Genomic DNA, 24,518 nt, shown 5'->3' on the forward strand with positions numbered 1-24,518 from the left:
AAAACATTATTCAGAGAAGAGGATCTATAACCTTTCCTAGACTATACCAAAGGTTCACCTAAAAGGTTAAGAACTCTCAATCACTAAAATCCTTCCTAATTCTGCATCTTATGATCTTATAAGATCATTTACTGAAACTTTCACGTCAAATGATTGTCAGAAAGAAAAAAGCTTCAGCGTGTATGAACTATGGAATATTTGATTAGGGATTATATTTACCTTATTATTATTAAACTTTATTATAGGAAGAAACTAGAGGTTTTAGAAAATAATGTTATACATATGTTGATTAGTTTTGCTAAACTGTGCTTTTTCTCTCCCTTCTCCCCTTTTTTCTTATTCTTTGTTATGAGGGATGGCTCCCTGGAGAAGAAAGGAAAGAGGGAAGAAGGCAGATTCTTGGAAATGAAAGTGATATAAAAACAAACGATCTTCAAAACACTTTTTTTAAAAGAAAAAATTTATCAATGTCATATGTTAACTTTCGATCACTCCTCTCCCCGTCCTAACTTCCTCTCTTTTTCACCTCCCTGAACTACAGGGTTTTTTGGGAGTGGTAGCCATGCTTCTGATGATGATTCAAGGAGAAATCAATGATCCCTCTCCATAATTATAACTTCCCTGTTGGGATGTAGCCATTCTACTCAATTTAGGGAGACATTTTCCAATATTTCACTCAGCAGCCTCCTTGCCAAAATCAATGATGCTGAGATGAAGGGGTTCCCAACAGCTCCATGGAAAAATAAAGCATTGAAAATCAATAAGGAAGTTAAGGTTAGTGAGAAAATGAGTGACTTCTAACTGCAGTATTTCTGGTCTGGTTTGGGCAGCACAAATGGACCTTTATTTTGTTGACATTGTGAACATGGTGTCTTGTGCTTTTACAAATACAGACTCTCATCCTTTGTCCTTGATGTGAAAGGATAGGTGTGGTGCTCCTTCAATTGAGATACTTTTCGTATCTCAGTATTTAAGAAAAAGTGATTGAATTTTTTTATGGTGTACTAACAAAAGACTGTGGGCCCTGGAAACAGGTAGAGGACAAATCCAAAAGGTTCACAAATCCTGCTGATGATTTGTTCTATGTATATACTTTTAAGCCAATTCTCTATGCTATACCATAGCATTTATTAAACTAGAAAATGATGATATGCACAGGAACTTACTTGCCTAAGCATCATTTGGACCTATAACCTCCTTTTCTCCTGTTTGCTCTCATTTCTCACTGCATATCTTGGAGTTTTTGTTTTTTTTTACCAACACTGATGGCAGTATAACCCAATCCCCCTTTCCTTATTTCCCCAACACTTGGGCCCATGCTAGAAGGCTGGATCTCCAGAGAGGCATATACTGCTAATTTCAGGGTCCTAGGGGGTAACTCTTAGGGTAGCTATGCTCTTAACTCCAGAGTTCTTGAGCCCTTACCAGTGTTCCATCATCAGATTAGGCAAATGACTTAATTAACTCTTAGCAAAGACATTCACTCCACAGTCAAAGCAAGAATAATAACTACATAATTCACCTATTTCCCAGATAAACACAGTGTCCATAGAAAAGGTGGGCACAAATTTGAATTATAATGGTAATGAGGCTTGGGTGGCCAAGGCAACACACCTCCCTAGAACTGTGGATCTCAATATCCTTGAACTGTCCTCACAAAGTTCATTGATGGATGTGCAATCTGTGTCGAATAGGGGCTCTCCTGCTAGGCTGGGATTATCTGAGGAGTTCTGTGTTCTTTCAGAAAGAGCAGAAAACCCTTAGCCTGGGAGTTGTAGATGCTTTCCTCGTTCTGCTCTTTTGGCAGGAGTCTGAGAGCTTTGTAGCTGTTAAGCAGCAAGTGATATTTCAAAGAGATATAGTTTCTCTTTTCACTGACGACATACTCAAAGTAACTGGTAGCATACACAGAATTATTACTTATCTTCAACCAGGCTCAGAAGTCTTCTCTTTGATTCCTCCTCTGCTCTTGGCTCAGAGCTGGGTCTCCTCAGTGAAAGTCATTACTCTAACTTATGGTCACCAAACAGGTCACCTCTGCGGGCTAGACCTGGGCTACTGCTAAAGGAATGGACATTTGTCTGATAAGCACAAAACACTTCTGGGGGTCAGGGTTTCCTGGTTTTTAACTCTGAAGTTCTCTTGTTGTCTTACACAAGGGAGTAGCTGGGAGGCCACACCCCGAGTCAATCTTTGGTTTGGTCTAGGGCACAGCCTCTGTTTTCCAGAGACCACCTTTGTCTTTGTGTTTGACCTTTTCAATCAGCAAAATTGCCAAAGCATCACTAAAAGAACATAGTACTGTCTGTAAAAGTACTGTAAAGTACTGTCTGTAATAACAAATGCTTATTAATAAGGACCTACTATTATGTTCAATATTCTGTGGCGAGGGCTAGAGGGAAATATGAAGATAAAATATAGGGCCTCCTCTAATCCAATCTAAGTCAATCTAACAAGTATTTTATGATGAGGCTGGTGGTGCCACAGTGTACAGAGTGCTGGGCCTGGAGTCACAAAGACCTGAGTTGAAATTTGGCCTCAGACACTTACTAGCTATGCCACTTCACTGTTATCTGCCTCAATTTTCTCAATTGTAAAATGTGAAAATCACCCAGGGTGGTTTTGAAGGTCAAATGAGACCATATTTGTAAAGTTCTTAGCAAAGCTTAAAGCATAAATAATATATAATGTATACAATATCATGTATATTATATAATATATGACTACAATATATTATAGAATTATAATATATAATTATAAATATCACATATTATAATAATAAATACATACATATATTGTAAAGTTCTTCCCAAAACTTAAAGTTACGTACAAATATAAAGTATATGGTATATAATATAATATATAAAGTAGCTGTATGAATGCTAACTATTATTATTGGTATTGTTATTAAGTACCTGCTATACGTAAGACACTGGGGATCCAAAGACAACATGAAGAATAATCCCTACCCTCAAGGAGATTCTGCTTTACTGGAGCAGGAGTTCTCAGCCTGTTTTGTGTCCCGGATCCCTTTGATGATGTCTAGTGAAGCCTATGGACCCCTTCTCAGAACGATGTCTTTAAAAATATGTAAAATAAAATTACAACAGAAACCAACTACAAGAAAATACAGTTGCCCAAATGTTTTTAAAGAGACAAGTTCATGGACCCAGGTTAAGAATCCTTATACTCAAAGGATACAACCCAAATGGAGAAGTTTAGATAGGACAGATTGAGGAGGGAAAGGACAGTCACTACTAAGGGGTCAGGAAGGGCTTCCTGTAGGAGGCAAAACTCAAGCAGAGCTGAAATAAGCTGGGAATCCAAAAGGCAGAGGTGAGGATACAGTTCATTCCAGGTATGGGTGCACCATTTGTACAAAGAGGTAGGAGATGGAGTCTATCTATTTATAAAATGACAAATAAGATAATTTGGTTAGAATGTATGATGGTTGAAGGGAAGTAATGTGGAAACCAGGCAGGAAAGTTAGGGTCCAGTTTGTGAAGAACCCTAAATGCTGTTTTGTTTGGCCTGAGTCTTCCAGGGCCAACAGCAGGGTCCATGTTTGAAAGTCATATAAATGGAGGGAGTCTTATAAACTCAGCTGTTGTTTGTCATTCTTCAGTTACCAAGACCATTGGAATTGTGTTGGAACATACATGCATTTTTTCAAAATTAGCATCTCTTTTTAATTTTTGGATCAGGGTCCGAGAGGTGAGCAAGGACCACCAGGAATGTCTGGACATCAGGGCTTACGGGGAGACCAGGTAGGTCTGTAAAGGAAACTTCCCCACCCCATCCCTCTTGAGCAATGCTGTGTCAAAACCCTTGATATATTCTAGATAACTATTGCTCATCTCCATCTTCTTCAGCCTGTCAAGTCTCTGATTCCTTGTTAGCCACAAATCTGATCTAGAAAGGAGATCAAAGACATGAACAGAAAAACTAGGGGTCTTGAAAGAGTGGCTCAATAGGGCTATATGGATTCTTTCTTTGTTCTCACTTGTCTCCCATTAAGAAGGAATCTAGCCCCCAAGCAGCCAGTCAACAAGTTGGGCCTGGTGCTAAGCATGAGGGCTACAAAGAAAAGTTGTTAACAGCACAGTCCCTATCCTCAAGGAGCTCATGTTCTAATGGTGGAGACAACGTGTAAATAACTACGTAAGAACAAGATACATAAAAGGTAGATGGAAGGTCATCCTAGGAGGAAGGTGCTAGAAGGGGCTAGGGACCAGAGAAACATTTCTTGGAGAAGGTGGTATTTCATCCAAGACTTGAAGGAACCTGGGAAGTAGAGGGGAGGGGGGTAGCATCCTAGGAAAGGGGAACAGCTGATGGAAAAGAGAGTCACAACTGATGGTGTTTCTGCTTTTCCCCCCTCTGATGTCCTATGACTAGATTAAATACAAATTCACACCTCCATCTCCTGAATCTGGGCAGTGTTAGGTATTTCCCCCTTCAAATGATGGGAGAACATTCCATTCCATTTCATGTCTCTAGTAGCTTTTTTGGACTGGACCCATTGCTAGAGGGACTCCCTATGAGGAAAGTGCTTCCATTAATGTAGATTGACGACTTCTGATTTTCTGGACTAGTTGTCTAGAGCAGGGCGTCTTCAATCTTTTCCTCTTGCGACCCCTTCGGTACTTCTTAAACTGTGGGCTTGTGACCTATAGTTTAAGAAGTGCTGGTATAGAGCATTGAGAAGTTAAGTGACTAAAAGGGTGGGGAGGGTATCACATGACCAGTAAGTGTCACAGACTAGGCTTAATAATAATAATCTCCATAAAAGAATGTTTTCTGTCCCTCCTGTAACCCAGGTTTTAACTGAACATCGTACCTTTTCTTGTTATTTTAAAAAATACATTTATTATTTATTTTTAACATTCATTTTTGGAAAATTTTGAGTTCCAAATTCTCTCCATCCTTCCCTCCCTCCTCCATCCACTGAGAAGGCAAGCAATGGAATATCATCTGTTTTGAGAGGTTTGAATGGGTTAGACAATTAAAACATCCAGGCCGAACTCTGCACATCTCAGGTAGAGAACTACAGAAAGGTGATGGCTGCCCATGCAGTTACCACATGCCACCCTTGGGGAGAACTGAATTGAACACTCTGCCCATATTTCCAGTAGAGTATACTGGGTCAATTAACAAATAAGCCACAGCTCTGCTTTTATGGGATCTTGGTCTTACATGGTCCATCTGTTTCAGGGGCCGCCTGGGTCACAAGGTCCACTTGGTCCGAAAGGGGGAGCTGGGCCGAGAGGAATGAAGGTGAGAATCAGCTGCAGTCTGTCCAGTTTGCTAATTAGCAAAAAAGTTTGTGTTAAGCTTATTTGACTATTTCTATTCTTGTCTACGGCATAGAGTGCCCTGAACATGGGTTGTTAACCAGACTGGGCCTTTCTATAATAAGCAGAGGGATTGATAGTCTTATAGCCACATAGACACAAACAGATGAGTGCATATGCATTATCAATCAATCAATAAGCATTTATTAAGAGGGAGAATGTTCTAGGCAGGGAGGTGGGAGGGTGGAGTAGAATGTTGGGTCTGGGGAATAGCCAGCTTGGCTTCATGAGTGAGGTAGGGAGGGTCACTCCTGAAAAATCTGCTGGCATCCTGGCAGGAAGACTTTCAAATACCTCCAATGTGAGCATTTGTATCTTAGAAATCAGCAGACTCTACAAATCAGAGCTTGATTTACTGTTTTTTTGATTGGACTTAAGAGAGTGATGGAGAAAATGTGAATAATGCAGAATAAACCCCAAAGTGGGTCATGCATAGCTTTTTTTTTTAAACTCTCAGAGGGTCCATTATTAAACAGTTCTCAGCACACCTTTGATTGGGATTTTAGTTGTGTATGCATTTAGAAGTATATGTATGGATGTGTGTATGCATATGTATAGGATAAGGACTCATTATACCTCAGTGCCTTTATGTGTAGCTATACAATTTAAATAAAAACATATACATCTGTACATGTATATATATGTATGCACACATATGTAATTTGACATATATAGAGTGTATAAACATATATGTATGTAACCAGTAAACATTGAAACTAAATTCTACATTTACACCATTGTCAAGAGATAGATTTCTCAATCTACACTGTACACCTTATCTATATCTATGTGTAGTCATGCCTTTAAAAAAATATTTTCGTCAGTGATTTTGTCAGTATAGGGAATTAAAAATGAGGAATATTCTTCTATTAATGCAGATCCAGCCCTGCTCTGCAATTGGAAATATATATGTATCTACACATATATATGCACGTGTATATGTATATGTATGCATAAATGTATATGTATATACACACACATGTAGCATAGACATACACACAAATGTTAGATTTATAGGATATCCCAAAAGTCTTGGTGCAGTTTTAAGTTTTGATAAGATATACATACATATCGAAATATATGTATACATATAATGTATATGTGCATATATGATGCCTATATAAATGTGTATGGATGTACATGTTCCATCTATATATACATATATACAATTGGTACATATGAATATACATACACACGTATACATATGAAATACAGTAACTGTCACTCTGTTAAAATTCAACTTTGTTTATTCATTGTGATTCATTATGGTATACAGGTGACTCCACATTCTAAAACATTAGCAGAGACGATCTAGCAAGTTCTGCAAAGCTGGGAAGACTAAGTATGATCCCAATGATATACCTGTCATCTGAGGCTCAGCCTAACTCATATCAGAGGTTCCCCATGCCTTCCTCTCCCAAGCACATATGTGTGTGTTAGGGTAGTTAGTGTATGTGAAATGTGGCCATTGGCAAGATGAAGTATCCCAACTCCATGTTGTGTACCATGTATACCATGAAGTATACCAAGGTTGGACCAGAAGAGAATATTAATTCCATGTTTAATTTCTATTGCCAAAGGGAGAGCTTGGTTATCCAGGAGAAAATGGCGCAGTAGGACCAGAAGGACCAAAAGGGCAGCCTGTAAGTCTCATTCTTCTGTTTCTGAATCTCACAGATAAATACATTTCTCCTTTGTTATTTGTTCTCTTTTCATTTTTGTCTCTTCTTCAATAAATAACTTCTTAAAATATGAGTCCCTAACCTTTTACAGCTAATCTTGAGGGTCAAACCACAATGAGAATATTAAAACATTGGGAGTTGCCTTCTTTTTTCCCTTCTCACTAAAATCCTCTACTTAATATACAACCAGCCTTCCTGGTCCTCATTCCTGTTGACTTGAACCTTTTCTCACTGGTGCTGACTTAAAAGCATCTCCACTGAAATGGTTATTTCCCAGAATTTCTGTGGGTGAAATTCTCCAGAATCCATAATTTAGACCTAGGGAGTGGTGGTGGTAGTGGATGCTCATGCCAAATCTTACACTCATAAGAGAAAAGATTTAGTGCCACGTTCTTGGACCTCATTCTGATCAGCAATGCCAGAGATCTCAGATTTAGCTTTCTTTACCTGGCACAATAAGGGCACAGCACCTTCTGAGTCTCTCTCTCCCTTTTCTTAGTTCCCTCTTTGTTTCTGGCTTCCCAGCTAAAAATTGGCTGTAATTTCCCATCTTCTGTCCTTCTTATAATCTGTGTTCAAAAAAAGATACAAATTTGCATGGTCATATCACATTTCCCCAGTGTTTGCTTTTTCTCCATACTAGCAGGGTAGAGGGAGAGAATCTGGAACTCAAAATTTTTCAAAAATGAATATTAAAAATAAATGACTTGTAAGCTTGTGTTTAGTAGTTGTCATGTCCAACTCTTCTTGACCCACTATGGGATTTTCTTGGCAAAGATATTAGAGTGGTTTGTCATTTCCTTCTTCAGGGGATTAAGACAGACAGAGGTTAAATGTCTTGCCCCAGGTCACACAGCCAGTAAGTGTCCAGTAATAGATCCAGACTCAGCACTTCCTGCCTCCAAACCCAGCTCTCTAGCCACTGAGCCAACTAACTGCCTTCTTGTAAGCTGGGTGGTGCAATAGGTGGAGTACTGAACTTAGAATCAGGAAGACTTGAGTTCAAACCTTCCTGTAGACAACTTATTAACTGTATTCTGGTGGTCAAGTCACTTCACTCCTCATTGTTCTCATGTGTAAGATAAGGGGGTCAGTGACCTCTAACATCTCTTCCCCCATCTGGACCTATAATTCTAAATCAGTAAGTTTCTTTATTATTTTGTCCTATGGAAAAACAGAGCTTTTATTGGGGGACACCACTTGAATCTTCTTGTATGGTGCAAGGGTCCTGTCTGAGGACTAGAGACTCTTTGGCTTCCTAATAGTTATTTTTTATCCCAAAGAATCCCTTTCTTCCCTAGTCTGAAGGTAAGTATTAAGCATCTAGCTTCCCAAACCACTGTTCCGTCATGGAATCACTAAGATTTCTTGCCAGGTGATTCAGATGTCAGAGTGACCTTATTAACTAAGCCCTTCCTTTTATGCTTTCATCTTCTTAGGGCGTAGATGGCAATGATCAGTATGGCCATCCAGGAAGAAAAGGAGCTAAGGTAAGTTCAGATTATTCATTTACTCTGAATCAGAGGCTGGCTCTTCCTTGAAGGCAAGAGTGTTCCAATTTAGCATCTTGGCTGATGACCGTATCCTATAGATAACAAACTAATGGACCAAAACAAATATTATTTTCTCTTAAAGTTTAGTTTCAAAAAGTTTGTAACAGAAAAGACAAAGGGTACACGTGGTTGATTTCACTTAGAGTTCTTATACAGACAGAACTGAATGTGTGGTCTGAGGGATCATTCTTCTGGTCTAACTCATTCACTTTACAGATGAGGCAAGTGAAGCCTAGAAAACTGAAGAGACTTGCTCAAGGTCATATATCTATCCAATAATAAAAACTTGAACTAGAACATGAGCCTCTTGACTCCTTCTTTCCACCATCTTGGAAGTCTGGCTTGTCCTCCAATGGAGAGCTAGTTTTAGTGAGGCTTTCTGGGTAGCGAGCTATTTATGGAGACTCCCTAGGTTCATAGCTTGAGAGCTGGAAAGGAGCTTAAAGACCACATTCTCCAACCCCATTCATTTTACAGACCCTGTGGTCATTGGACAATAGACTCATATGGACTTTTTAGACATCACACAATGCTCCTAGTAAAGGGCTGTAGCTCTCTCTTATGCTTTCAAAGATGGTATTTGACTTATCCTTGTTCACTATTGGATCAGGTCTGAGGCATCTGAAAAAAAAATTCCTGATGAAGAAAACTGGACAGACATTAGGCTGAAGAAGGGAAATTTTGTAAAAATCACTTGAATTGTATAAATGAAATATGGTCCCTTATGAGGGTTGGAAGATGAAAGCTCTCTGTAGTTGTTTTTTCTGGCAATGGTATCCTGTCTGTTCACTCAGAATTAAGAAATGATTCACCTTTTTCCTTCGAAGAGTTTCATAACAAAGGCTTAATTCAAAAGACATTAAGTCAAATTTCCTGTTGTCTTTGACACTAGGGTGAGCCTGGCTTCCCTGGATACCCTGGTGTACAAGTAAGTCAGCTGGCTTGTGAGTAGGCTGCACATTTGTTCTTGGTTAGCCCTTTGACTTCCTCATTCTCAAGAATCTGGCATTAAATCTCTAAAGGGGGAAGATGGTGATAAAGGCCAACCAGGAAACCAAGGAGTGAAAGGATTTCCAGGGAGAAGGGTAAGCCTCAGAGGACTTGGTGTGTACTCTTGGCTGTCTGCCATGCAATATACAGAGACCATACACAGGATTCTTTAGGAGGCCCCCTGGGTCCTTGGAGTTGTAAGGTTCTCAAGGAATCCTCTAACATTTCTCTTCTCCTATCCCTCAACCTTGTTCTCCTCTGAGCATACAAATGTACAATAACACAAAAATACAACTTTCCCCTGGGCAGGCTAAAATTAGTTAAAAATTAACTTGGGCACTTTTTCTTACATTAGATGCTTTTTAGGATCTTATCAGAAAGGGTAAAAGAGGAAGCCTCAGAACAGACCATCTTGCCCTAAAATTCTCTCTGCATTTTCTTTTTGCTAAGTTGTTTTCTGATCAGGTATATCTCAGGCTGACCTCCTAGACAGTCCATTCCATTTTGGGATAGCTCTATTAGGAAGTTTTTCCATATATGAACCAAACTGTTTCTCTCTGTAGTGTTTGCCTCCCTACCCTCTTCCTCTCTTTTTGCCCTCTGGGGCCAGGTAGAACAAATTTAATCCTCATGGAAGCCTTTCAGACACTTGAAGACAGATATCACATCTTCTCCAAGTCCTTTAACCAATTTTTATGTGGCCTGGCTTTGAGTCTTATCATCATCTTAGATGACTTTCTCTAGCCATGCTCTAGCTTCTTAATGTTCCTCTAAAATGTGGCTCCAGAATTAAACACAGTGTTCAGGGTGTGCTCTGGCCAGGGCATCTGACTCGGACTCCTGAATAGAGCATCACCTTGGGCTTTGTTCTCAGGCTCTGAAAATAGATTCCCTTAGCCAGGAGGAAATCCTTCCTCGATGGTCATCACTGTTCTTTGTGAGTGCATTCCACACATAAAGGCCTCATTGGGTCCTGAGCCATCATTTTAGATCTCTTTCAAGGAAGCCTGGATGTTTCATTGAAAGACAAACCTTGCTCCACATTCATTCTCCACACACCACTAGGGGTTGATTCACAGAATTCCTTTTCTCTAAAAATCCTTGGACTTTTTAAAAACTTATTAACCTAGGTTTGCAAAGATGTGGTGGGGCTTTCAGTGCTGGGGGCTGGGGGGAGGGGAGATGGTTTCTGAAAAGATGATAAAGGTGGTACCAAAGAGACAGCATTTGACTTTGCTCTGATTCTCTTTAGGGAAATTCTGGCTTGCCTGGGCCACACGGATCACCAGGAGATCCAGGGCCACCTGGACCAATGGTAACATTTCATTTAGAATCTCCTTTGGTGTCATAGATATTGAATGTAGGAAGTCTATTATCTGATAAGAAATTTCAAAGAGTGGTCATACATACACCTTGCTCCCCATTGCCGCTTCCAAACATTGGCTTTTTGGGCTTCAGAGATATTGAGTTAGTTTCAGAGCTGAGCACTACTCTAATCCTGACCCTGCCTTCAAAGAACTCATTCTCTCGTGAGACTGTAGGTACATATCCTGGCATACACCAAAGAGAGACAAGGTGACCGGAGAGGACAGAGGAGGGGACAGAGCATACAATATGTGGAATTCAGCCTTCTTAACCTTGGCTTCTCTTTGTTTCAGGGCACCAAGGGATCGAAGGGTTTGACAGACCTGCTGGTGAGTGAAGATGTCAGCTCTGAATTTCGTTCCATCTACTGAGTGTCTGGTTGGTTGCCCAGTGAAAGTTGTTTGCTTTTACTCATTATAGATTATTACTCATACAGATCATTTGCTCATTACACATTACATCTCTCAGAAAGATTCCTTAGTTTCCCTCCCTATGACTTATCCTAGTATGAAGAAGACTACAGGTTCCTTGATGTCTTTGATAACTTAGTTCCTAAACAGCTAAGTGTAAATCAGTGGGTGTTATTGGGGTGAGGTTTGTTGTTTATGTAGAGACTTCAGCTCTTCAAGGACTCTTGACTGCTGTGGTCAGCTCTCCACAGAGGCATATCATAGCCCAGTGGGGGCATAGTAGTCAGTTTCAAGGGTCATTATGACTGAAAAAAAATCCTGGCCCCCTAGCTCTCCCTCCCTGCCCCCCATCACCTAGTGATGAGCCTCTCCAACATTCTCTGGGCAAAGTTAGAAATGGCAGACCCTCTGCCCAACTTTGGGCCCATATTGGAAACCTCCTGGGGAGTGGGGAGAGAGGTGGTGGTGGAAACTGGCTATTTAGATAAAAGTGTCATAGAAGATCCTTTTTTTTTTTTTAAGTTATGTAATTCCCCCCCTTCTCCCCTCCTGTCATTTTATCTAGTTATAATAGTTACATGTATTTATGTGTGAGTATAACACTAGGTGGCACTGTATAACAACATTAGGACAGAATGGAAGGTGAAGCTGGATTCCTAACTATGGCCCCTCATATTCCTCCTCCCCAACTGCCCCACGGGTTGCCAGTAGGTCAGTAATAATGAAAATCAGCCTGTTAGCCTTAGGGAGTCAAGGACTTGTCCCAAACTCCCTTCTAAAGTTCTGCTTTGGGAAGTTGACACTAAGCACAATCCCAGATAAATGACTTATCGTACATGCCCCAAGTCAGAGATTCTTTAACAGTGGACCAGGGATCAGGCTCCCAGCCTGATGCCCAAAGGAAAGCCTCCTGGGGGCTCAAATTACCCGAGCTGCCCATGCTGCAAGGGGCAGCCATAGGTGACGGCGAGGAATAAAACTAGCTTGGCAAAGAACTGGACTTAGAGGAGCAAGCTCAGAGGTGAGTGTCAGTCATGAGGCTCTGTGGTCCCCATAGCCCATTGGCTTTTACCAGAGTCCAACCACATCATGTAGACACCGAGCCGTCTACCTTGTCTTTCTTCCTTCTCCCAGTGGCCTGAGAAGGGGAACTTTCTCCCCCGATCTGGTCCCAGCCTGCTAGCGGGACCCCTGCCATAACACCCTCTACATTTTTTCTGCTCCCTCGCTGCCCTGAGGTAGCATGAGCAATATTCCATCAAGACTCAAAACTGCCTTTCTCATGGGAGAGTCCTGGAGCCTGGACCTTTTCTCACAGAGTCTAGCAGGTGATCTGTGAGTGTCATTTGGTCCAGGTCTGTGATATCCTTGGCATAAGGGATTCTTACTGAGGAAATCCCCCTCAATAATTCACATTAGCACTGCTCTGAAAGAGCAGTCTTAGAGAATTGCCTGGGAGCCCAGAGAGGTTTAGTACCCTGTGTCAGGTCACACAGCCAGGTCATAGCAGAGGTCCTCCTTGGTCCCAGGTCTTCTTGACTCCATTAGGTCTCACTCACTGTAGGTATTAGGTGGCACAGTGGGTAGAGTGCCAGGCCTGGAGTCAGGAAGACCTGAGTTCAAATCTGACCTCAGATACTTACTAGCTGTGTGACCCTGGGCAAGTCACTTCATCCTGATGTCTCAGTTTTCTCATCTGTAAAATGAGCTGGAGATGGAAGTGTCAAACCACTCCAGTATCTCTGCTAAGAAAACCCCAAGTGGGGTCACGAAGTGGCAAACATGACTGAAATGACTGAACAAGAGTAGAAAGCAAAACTGTAAGCATTATTATGTCCATTTTATGGATGAGAGAAGTGGGGCTTGAAGAGGCAGCATGATAGAGTGGAAAGGAAAAAAGCTTGGGTTCCAGTTCTGGCTTTGCCATTGGCCACCTGTGTGACCTGGGGCAAGTCTTTAAATAGTTTCATGGAAAATGAAGGAGTTGAATTAGCTTTCCTTGAAGGTCTCTTCTATCTCTAAATCTGTGATCTAAAGGTTTTTTTTTAAAAAAACACCTTGATCATGATTCTGAATAAGTATCAAAGATAGTCAGAGGCCTAGGGTTTGAACTCCAGAATTTCCATTTCCTACCCTAGCCTCAGTTTCCTCACCTGTAAAATGAAGGGGATACCTTAGGTAATCTTTAAAGTCCCTCCTTGTTGCATTTCTGTGCCCTCATGATAAAGAAGGGACAGGACAATAGGACCTTGTCAGAAGTGGAGTTATGCTGCCAAGAAAGGGGAGGGGTGGGAGATGGGTGAGGGTGCAGCAGTTTTGACAAGGCCATCATCAGCAAGGAGTTTGCTTCTAGGCAGTTCTCTTAGATCAGATGTGTCAATCACACTGCCAGCAGGCCCAGGCAACATTCTCCTGAGTAATAGCCCAGACCAGATTTAAATTCAATTGGGAAATAGTTAACAAAAGAAATTAACATGTGCTATGACATAGATAATGTTAGTTTGTGGTTTTCCAAGTCAATATGTGGGCTGTAGGGTCATTTCTATTTGAGTTTGACACTGCTGTCTTCAGTTATAAGTTGCAGAGATAGTGTTGCCCTACATTAGGAGAAGGAGTTTCCTCACCTGGGAATTCTTTATCCCAATGAAACTGCACATTACATCCCTATTCCTAGCCCTTCACAACCTTGCAATTTTCCACAAGAGAAAAACTGACTGTGGACATTGATACCCTTATGAAATATTTCTAAACTCCATTAAACACTTCTAAGTCACTGATATTTTCTGCTTTGGTAACTTTCTTTTGTTTCTTCCTCTTAAACAGCCTTGTGACATTGTTGACTTCACTCGGAAAAACTGCCGTGAGTAGCCCAACTTCTCCCTGGTCTCTGGGTCAACCTGCACATCCCCTGCTTAACTGCAGGGGCCCATAGTCCTGTGACAGCTTCAGTAATGGTTCCTGTATCCCCAGTACCCAGCACAGTGCCTGGCATATAGTAGGGACTTCATAAATACTTGTTGATTGGTTGATGGCTATATACCCAAGTGGTCTCTCACCATCTGATTTAACTAAAACTCTGGAAGATATGACTCTAGATGAAAGAGCCATAGAATGAGAACAAAGCTGTGACTTTATTTCCTCTCTTAAGAGTTACAATGCTGTTTCAATAGTAGGTCTTTGCACACTGCGTCAGAATGGAGTACAAACCTAGCACTGGGCTTGAAGCCTGGTAGATGAAACACTCATGGGCAAGCTTCTCATTTTGTTCTTGGGGATGACCATGGCTTGGCAGACTGTCCTCTTGGATTTCCTAAAGTGGCTGAAATTTATATTGTGCCTTAAAGTTTGCAGTGTCCTTTGTATCTTTTAAGTCTTGTAACAATCCTGTGAGGTAGCCACTGAAGGGATTAGTATCCCTGTTGAGTGGTTCTGATGAGGAAACTGAGGTGAAAACACTTTGTATGGTCAGAGAGCTAATAAATGGAGGAAATGGGATTTGAACTAACATCTTACCGTCTCTGAACTTAGCACTTTATTCACTAAGGCATTTTGCCTCTTATTTACCACAGAGCTTTGTAAACACTTTAATAAGGGAAATCAAAATTTGTTCCTCCGTGAAATGAATACCGGAAGGATGGATGGATATATATATATATGTATGTACACACATGTATACACACATATGTACACACAGACATACACATACATACACGTACACATACACATGCATATATAATATATATACACTATATAGATATCTGTATATCTTTCTATAAATTGAAAATTCATTCATTTTTAACCTTATTGTAGCATCAGTCTTATTCCTAGACTACATTGGTCCAATGATAAATGTCCACTTTTGTTACTAATTATCCATTCGTTCACTAAGAATTTATCAAATGCTTACATCCTATATGACACTGTCCTGGACATTTTGAATACAAAGACAAAATTACTCCCTGCTCTCAAGGAGTTTCCATTCTACTGGTGGAAGACAACACACCAGATACGTCAATACAAAGTAAATACAGAATAATTTGGTAGAAGGAGCACAGTAACAGCGAAGAAGATCAGGAAAGGCCTGAAGTAGCTGAGATACTGGTGCTGAGCCTTGAAGGGAGCAAGAGATGTAGAGGACCAAACATGGGGGAAAGCTTGGCAAAGGTTTGGAAGTGGGAGATAGTATGTCATATGTAGGGCTCAACAAGTAGGCTCATTTGGCAGGAACATAGACTCTGAGAAGGAGATTAATGGAAAATCAATCTTGAAAGATAGGTTGGAGACAATGGGGAGCCACTGAAGCATATTGAATGGAGGACTTCCCATTCCACAACCATTGCAGAGGATGGATTGGAGTGGGAAGGAGGTTATACTCCAGGATATTTTTATCTTGTCAAACATCTATTTTTCCCAGGACCAGAGGTAGTCAGCTTTTCCCCCTGACAAAAACTCAGATCTAATTTAGATGCCTTTGACCTTCTTCCCTGCCTTATCAATTTCTATCGTACCGTTGTTTAAAGAAGCTCTAGAAGGAGTGCCTGATTTCCTAGGGCCATCTGCCTTGTATGGTCCCTGTCTAACTCTGTAAGAAGTTAGATTTTATGACCACAAAGAATCCTGTGGAGAAATGTTTCTTTGTTTTCCTGCTGAAAGAATGGAAAGTAAAAGAGATGCTTTTTGTCTAAATATCAATTACACAATTTTTTCTTCTTTTTCTTCCTTTCCTTTGTAGCTTGTTCATCACGTAAGTAACTTTATTTTTTCTTGCTTTACAAACATGGAATTTTCAGAGCTGTCACTGAAGTCCTAGTTATTTATTACTCTTTGTTTTCAAGATAAAGCCAAATGTCCAGTGTTCCCAACTGAGGTGGTCTTTGCTCTGGACATGTCTGAAGATGTTACAGAGTCAGAATTTGAGAGGATGAGGAACATTTTGCTGTCACTGCTAAAAATGATGAGCATCAGCCAAAACAACTGTCCAATAGATGCCCGGGTGGCCATTGTTTCATATAGCACCAAAACACATTACTTGGTTCGCTTCTCAGACTTTCAGAACAAGAATCTACTCCTCCAAGCCATCAGGAACATAGCATTGGAGAAGTCTTTGGGCCAGCGGGACCTTGGCACTGCCCTGAGATTTGTGGCAAGAAATGTCTTCAAACGTACTCGTAATGGCATCCTCATGAAGAAGGTCGCCATATTCTTTGTGGCAGGCCCGTCCTCTGATGTTGCTTCTATCAGCACAGCCATGCTGGAGTTTAGGGCCCTGGACATCATCCCTACTATTATTGCCTTCAGTGATGACCCCCTCCTACAACATGTCTTGTCGGTAAGTTGTTGCTTGGTATACCCCTAGGAATAGATTGGTGGGTAGAAAAGGGCCCTGATACAGACTTAGCAAGGTTCAGTACAAGGAAACTAGAGACATGCAACAAGGCATTAAAGCAAGTCAGCTTTATTGAGGGGATGTTTTTGTAATATGGAGGGCAATCAAGGAAGAAAATGGAAGCAGGTTGGGCCTGCTGAGACTGGGCCTTCTCTTAAACCACAAAAATCTGGTAGGTTTTGGCTGGATGCTTCTCTGGGACCAGCAGGACCAGATATTGGGGGAAAAGAGTGAGGACTTGGGGCCTCTTGGGGTGATTGTTCATGTTGCTGGGATGAAGGAAGACTTCGAGGACTAGAGATTGATACTCAAGCTTGCAGGAGGGAAAGAACCTTTGGGCCATCACTTCGGGCCTTACTCTTACTTCCCAGGGTCACTGGGAAGTGTGACAGTTTAGTGGGATGCTATTTCATCATTTCAAAAGATGAGGGGAATTTTTGGCTAGTACCTATCAGCTCTTCAGGAAGTGTTTAGTTAGCATCTACAGGGTGTCTGGCATCATGTTAATTTGAGACCTGTTTTAGGGAAGGACTCAACAGTGCAGAAATGCCTACAAAGGGGTAGCATGACTCTAGAGAGAGAATTGGGTTTCAAATCCCGCCTCGACCCTGACTACCTTTGTGACTTGAAGCAATCTACTTAACATCTCTGGGCCTCTGTTCCTTCAGCTGAAACATGCAGGGATTGAGACTGATGGCCTCTGAGGTCCTTCTTGCCTCAGATTTAGGATCCTGTGTTCCTAACTCTGGTTTTGAGTGACATAACTGGTTCACACAAAGGGCAACATTCTGGAGCAACATGTTCTGTTAAAAAGGAGGAAACTTTCCCTTCCAAATGTTTTGTTCATGAATTCACCATTGCCTCTCTCCATATGTGTTCCTCATGATGGTTGAGTGGCTTACGTGTAAGTTGACCTGATTCATAACTATTAGAAGAATCAACAGACAATTGATATGTAGACTGGAAGTCCTGGAAAAAATGCCCTGGGTTTTGGCACACCCTTAAAGCAGCTGGGGATGGGGGAGTTTGGGGCTCTCTGGTAGCGTTCTGAGTAGCAGAGTCTGTTGATCTGATCAAGGAATCCTATAACTTAGCTTTTTTTTTTTTTAGTTTCTCAAAACTTGAATTTTTGTTGGGGTTGGTGTTGGTGTTGGTGTTGGGTTTTTTTTGAGGGAGAGCTTTCATTGTTTCAGCAGATGGGACCTGAAGGTCCTTGTGCAGACGGATAGATCATGACCCAGGATACAAAGGAAAACCAGATGATGCACTAGGGAGGTGGTTTAAGGACGTATCTTGGGGGTTGGCAAAGCTTATCTTTTTCGGGGCAAACTTCATGGGCTAATCTCTTATTGGCAGGACCCTGAGAAGAAAGAAGTAGGATACCCAGAGATTAACCTATGGGCAAAGCTCAGGGGAAGGACTTTGTACCCCAAAGTGCTGCCCTCCTTGTGGGTTGTCCGACTTTCTAGCCTGAGTCAGAAGTCTGAAATGTTTCTCATTTTTCATAAGCCTCCTTTTTTCAATTCCTGGCTTTTGCTTGGAAGAGATTCTGACAGTTTGAACGGTTTCTCTTGCTTCTTGTTTCTTGATAAACCCAGTATGGTACCCTGAGCCAAACTCCTTTCTCACTTCTTTTGAACCCAGCCCAGGGATTTAGTAGGAAGAGTGTATGTCCTTTCCTCCAATAGTAATGTCATTAATGGTTATAATGTGGAGCCTCTTTGTTCTTTCCAACTTGACTATGGTTAGCTAATTCTATACTTCTGTTTTTAGCTTGACCAACAAACTGTTTGTGTCCCTCTAAATATCTTACCCAGTGCAGCCCTGCACTTCCCTTTTGTTCACATGTGCTCTGGTTGATATTTTTAAAGATCTAAGGGGGAAGAGGTACCTGGCCCTAGGAGGTTTATGTCCAGAATAAATCTGGGTTCTCCTGCGAGATTCCTCATCACCGCACTGCCTAGGACAGGGTTCTACTGAATCAGGTGGCTGTTGGTTTGACCGGTATCACTTAGCAGGGGTCACCGAGGCTGGCTTGGCCAAGGTCTTTTCTTGAACTCTGCTCCTCTTGGCGGCCCCTCTCTTTCTTCAGAAAGTGAAGAAAAAGGCCACCGTCCCTGGGGTAAAGGACCTGTATGCTTAGAGCTAATGAGGATTTTAGTCTACTTTAAAGGTCCCAGTTCCAAATAGCTTCCTTCCTCTGCAAAGCTTACAAAAAACTAAACTACAAAAAACTAGGATTCATAAAATTCTCTGAGCTCCCAGGCAATCTGTTGATTACCAAGGCAAGGCAGTGATCTCCCAGGCTGCTGATTTTGGCCTAATCAGTTATGCGCAGGCTTCCCTTTTCTCTCATATTCTCTATAGCAAAAACAAAAACGTAGGTTACAATTAAAATTATTTTATCTTTATATGGCAAAGCATTTAAAAATGTAAATTGCATGTAAGTAAGACTTTAAAATATCAGAAACTCTCAGTAATGAATTCTAGTCTTATTACTAAATGGGAGAGAGAGAGGGGAGGTGGGGGGGGGAGGAGAGAGAGAGAGAGAGAGAGAGAGAGAGAGAGAGAGAGAGAGAGAGGGAGGGAGGGAGAGAGAGAGGAAGGGAGGCACCCCCTGGAGGTAAGGTGGTTATATACAAGTCCAGAGAGTTGAGGAACATGATTGGGCCCTCCTGAAATAGGAGTCCAGCAAGGGAGTTTCCCCCCCATTCAGGAAAATTCAGTACCAGTTGTTCTAAAGTAAGAATGTTATTATTGAAGAAGAGAGGTCTGGTAGTGAATCGAGGCCCTGACCAGGAGCCATGGTAGCACTGATTTGGTCATGGTTTCTAAACCAGACATGGACTGGTTTCTAAACCATTGCTATGGATGAGTGGTGACGAAAGGATAGGCCTTGAGCAGCAAGTCAGCAGGTGAGGGTGTGGCTGTAAAATAGTGAACTAAGTGAAGCTTCCTGGGACTTTCCTAAAATAGTGGGGGTTTGTCATTATAAGCAAAGCAATAATGCCTGCCTTTCAGGCGCTTACCATCCTACTGATTGGACACTTTAAGGATTTAGTGTTCTAAAGGATTGTAGAGCTCATCTAGGCCAAACCCTCAGTTTTACAGATGAGGAAACCAAAGCCAAAGAGGAAGGGTGACTTGCTCAGTCTCAGAGGTAATCTAAAATGGATGCAGGATTCCAACCCAGATCCTTTGACTCCAGTAAACGTGAATTGTTGTTATATCATCATCTTCATTGCCATCATCATCATTGTCATAAAGAGTGAACGTATTTTAAAACTTCATGGGTTAATAAGATATGAATGGTTCTTGCTGACTAAAAGTACACGAATGCCTCTGATAGATATCTGGGCAGTGGCTTGGGGAAGAAGACAGACACGAACGTGACTATAGTTTCAATGCATTTGGAGAGTCATGTAGGATCAGTCATGAAGTCCTCGCTGATTTTTCTGTTTTTGTAACTGCCTATTTCTGTCTGACCTGGTCCTGGTCAGGAATGAGAAAGAACAAAATGATTTCTCTTCTGATTTGCTTTGCCTAGAAGTGTTTACTGACTGGTGAAGCGATTTTTCCTCTTTCTTCTCCATGATTATTACTGTGTTGATTTTATTTAAAACCATAACCATATGTATCTTTTGGCAAAAAGAACATTGATGACTTTTCAACAGAAAAACATGACCTAAACAAGCTGGTCTCTCTCCTAAAGATAGGTCCCAATGACAAGATGTTAGAGTTGGCTAGGGCCCCAGAGGTGGTCAAGTCCATTTTACAGATGAGAAAACTAAGGTGCAGAAGTAGCTTAACCAAGGTCACGAAGCTAGAAATAGATGAAGTCAGGACTCACACCCAGGTTCTTTTTGTTACATCATGCTGTTTCATGAACGCATCAGGGCTTAACGGGGTTCCTGCCACATTGTAGAAGCTTAATAAATGCTTATCGACTGTCTCAGAAGCTGCATTTGAAATGCATGTTGAGATTTTCAGCCACTTATCCTCCCCCCACTTCCACACACTGTGTAGCTCTCAAGTACGCCTTTCACTCCAAATTTAGCATCTTAAGGCAAATTTTCCCTGTTAAAACTATTCAACTTGCTTTGTGTTCTGAATCCAAAGAGAAAAAACTGTGTCCAGGCTCAAGTTATTTTATAAGAAAACAATGGACAGATGGTTCAAGAGCAAATGTAATATGCGTTCTTCCAAGTTTGTATGGTTCACTTTTCCTATAAAATGCAACCGCATTTTCATATAAAGTAATATAAAGCACTGTGGTACAAATTTTGATTAGATGAAAGGCTGTCGAATTCAGAAAGCAAAGTATTTTCATGGGTCAGTTTTAAAATCTCAGCACAGTGCCTGGTATATAAAAGGTGCTTAATAAATGCCTGATGACAACTCAAACTCTGGGTTTCCATTTCTATGAACTATTCATTTTATAAAAGTTGTAGCAATGAAATGAAGGAGTGTTAAATATACTTTTCTGGAGAGACAGAAGTTAATGCATGAAAAAAGCCCAAAACATGAATGATATTATTATGCTAATTAGAGATTATGGTAATCAAGAGATTATCATAAAGAAGGCAGCTTTATGTGTAGGCAGAATAGACAAGCACCTGTGCTGAGCAGTATAAGAAAGGTTCTCTCTCTTTCTTTAAAATTTGGAGTTCAGCTCAGTTTACTTGCTAAAGGTTGCACAGGTAGTTAGTAGAAGCAGCAGAAAATATTCAGGTCACCTTATCTGAAAATTCATGAACCATTTGAAGCACAGAGATTCACAAGTGATTTTATGGGCAACGAGGAGTACCAGTTCAAGTGTACAATTATCCATGGCCGAGCTAATCAGTAGCTACTTGATATTAGTATATTTTAATATTTGAATATATTTCCAATCTCATCCCTGTGGATAGTCCCTCCAGTAGTGTAGAGTGTGACCCATCCAAATCTATACCTCTTCCATTATTCTTGTCCATGATCTTTCTATAAATACAAGGACCAACCCAGCATGCCTAGGATCTCCTTCTTCCTTGGGTATCTGTTCTTTCCTGATCTCACTACATGGCCATCCCAATCCCTATTAATCGTTCAATAAACAGATATTTATTAAGGACCTATCACGTGCAGGGTAGTACCCAGCACTGGACAGACGCTGCACCTAGACTAGACACTCAACAGAGAAGACATCCGCATCATCCTTCATACATCTGTCTCCCATATGTAGCTCTCTCACACAACTAGACAGACTTGAGAATGTTCAGAGGATTATTTGGCTCAAGAGGCACAACTAGTTAGAAATGGAATAAAGACAGATTTTGACTCAATGTAAAGAAGAAACTTCCTAACAATTAGACCTTTCCAAAAGTGGAATGAAGTTACTTTGGAAAGACCTGTCTCCTTCCATGAAGCTAGATGACCACTTGGTGGTATAGTAGAATAGAAAATATTCTTGTTCAGGGACATGTTGGTCCAGACCAGTAGTGTCAAACTCAGATAGAAATGGATCCTTATGGATTGCATGTTGACTTAGAGAACCACAGACTCATATTATCTATGTTGTATTGTGTTTTTATTTTTTTTTTGTTAAATATTTCCTGGGTGGCCAGCGAAGTTTTACCAGGCCACAAGTTTGACAGCTCTGGATTAGAGGTCCCTTCTGATATGACATTCTGTGATATTGGGTGCAAGAGTGAGGAAATATCCAAATGTGTTGGTGTGGACTGCATTAGGTCCTTTAGACATCATAATCAGGTTGTATGAGCCCATACCAACTGTATTTTTCTCTCTCTGCTGATGAGACATTGGAGCTGTAAATATACAAGTACCCTCATCCTTCTGGTTGGCATAGTGGATAGGGTGTTGACCTTAGCATCAGAAACACCTGTGTTCAAAGGCTGTCTCAGACACTTGCTGTGTGACCCTGGGTAAGCCTCTGCTTCCTCATCTATAAAAAGAAGGGTTGAACTCAATGACCTATAATGCCCAAAGAAGCCAACTCATACTAGCTGAAGGATCCCACTAGTTATGTTCTCCGATCCCCTGTCAAAACAATTATTTTGGCTCTCAGTTCCCTCTTTCTTCAAGTTACTGAAAAATAGTCCACACTCCACAAGACAGCAAGAAAGGAAAAGGAGCCAAATCTCTCTTGGAGAGAAAGGGGTGACAAGATGGCCACATCAAGGAATAAACATGAAGCAAATTAAAATGATTTCAAACTAGATGCCCAAGGAATGGATGCCAGTACTTTTTAGGTGTTTATGACTTTTTGCATAGCTCAAAGCCAATACGGAAGGGCTAATCAGAGCAACTCAGGATGGCATTCACATCCCCTGGTGACATCTCCTGGAGGCTGGTGTGAACACCAGTTGCAGAGAATGAAGAATTCCAGGAACTTCATGTTCTGATGCTTGGCAGGAACAAATGGTAGATTTTATTTAAGGCCTCTATTAACAATTAAATTATTAAAATTACTGTTAAATATCAAAATTTGGGAACTTGTAACTCAAAACAGATGATCATGAGATCCATGGAAGTTTTGAAGTGTGTCTTTTAAAAATAAATCACAATGTAATTGGGGGAAAATATAATTAAAGACAAATCTGAGTTCTTAGAATCATAAAATTTTAGAGTTGGAAAGGACTTTGATGATCATCTCATAGATGAGGAGGCTGAGGTCCAATTTCACACAATTAGTTCATGGCAGGGAGAGCCAGGCTTGGAAACCCAGGTCTCTTTGTCTCCTTGAGAGTCATGAAAGGTAAAATCTTGGAGTGACCTTGAAACTACTACAATCCAATGGTCTTCTTATGCTACCTCTTACAAAAATAAAAGAAAAAACTTAATGAAAGCTAGACTTTTGCTGAGCAGTGATATTAAATGATTCTCTGCATTTTAAAAGCATGAATCATTTTGCAAAAACAATTCCTCCATAGTTTCCTTAAGTATGAATTTCTTTCAATTTATTTAAAAATATAACAGACAGTACTATCCAAGGAGCTGGAATTTTGACTTTTCCTGTCTTCTTTAGTGGATGTGTGACCTTGGAAAAGTTACTTAAGTAACTGTAGGCCTCAGATTTTTGTTTTGGTTTACTTGAAGGAATTATTATGAGGAAGGAAAAAGATAATTGTTATAAAGCACTTTGTAAAAATTAAAGGGCTACATAAACATCGGCTAGTTTCTTCTTCTTCTCCCTTTTCTCCTCTTCCTTTTCTTCCTCTTTATTCTCCTTCTTATTAGTATCCACACTTATTAATTGTTATTGATAAGCTATATGATAATAGATATGACTGGTATAATAATATGTTCATAATTATTATAGTAATTCTGTAATAGTAGGGAATATTATTACTATTTTTGTGCCTGTGAAAGTGCTTTGAAGAAACGATAAAGTGCTACGTGAATGTAAAGAACTCATAATTAAATTATATTCAACTTTTAGGACTACTCGTATTACACACTTTGAGATACACTCGCATCATTTGCATTGTTAACATTACTTATTTTGGAGCTTGAGTTGGATCTTTATTTTATCTCATTATACATTATAACCATGGAGAAAGAAAGGGCAAACCACTTCAATATCTCTGTCAAGAAAACCTCAAATGGGGTCACCAAGAGTTGCATAGTACTGAAAATGACTGAAGAACACCAAACATTATAACCATAGATGTCCTGTTGGCTAAACCATTTTCCAATACTCTTACTGGGAAAGAGGATAAGATGCTTGCCATATCATCCTCATTACAAGAAAAGTATGTATTGGACATTCCTATTAGTTG

At 40.6% G+C, this 24,518-nt stretch overlaps 1 protein-coding gene across 1 annotated transcript in view; it reads left to right on the top strand.

Moving 5' to 3' along the window:
• The window catches only part of LOC140532617 (collagen alpha-4(VI) chain-like), a 109,904-nt gene that overhangs the window by 68,872 nt on the left and 16,514 nt on the right, over positions 1-24,518 (top strand). The window contains exons 24-34 of the mRNA XM_072651297.1: positions 3,705-3,767; positions 5,215-5,277; positions 6,935-6,997; positions 8,476-8,526; positions 9,482-9,517; positions 9,612-9,674; positions 10,832-10,894; positions 11,238-11,273; positions 14,178-14,214; positions 16,087-16,098; positions 16,190-16,683. Of these exons, the coding sequence (XP_072507398.1) occupies positions 3,705-3,767; positions 5,215-5,277; positions 6,935-6,997; positions 8,476-8,526; positions 9,482-9,517; positions 9,612-9,674; positions 10,832-10,894; positions 11,238-11,273; positions 14,178-14,214; positions 16,087-16,098; positions 16,190-16,683 (981 nt within the window). The remainder of the gene's footprint in view (positions 1-3,704; positions 3,768-5,214; positions 5,278-6,934; positions 6,998-8,475; positions 8,527-9,481; positions 9,518-9,611; positions 9,675-10,831; positions 10,895-11,237; positions 11,274-14,177; positions 14,215-16,086; positions 16,099-16,189; positions 16,684-24,518) is intronic.

Source organism: Notamacropus eugenii, chromosome 3, assembly GCF_028372415.1.
Source record: "Notamacropus eugenii isolate mMacEug1 chromosome 3, mMacEug1.pri_v2, whole genome shotgun sequence".
Lineage (NCBI taxonomy): Eukaryota > Metazoa > Chordata > Mammalia > Diprotodontia > Macropodidae > Notamacropus > Notamacropus eugenii.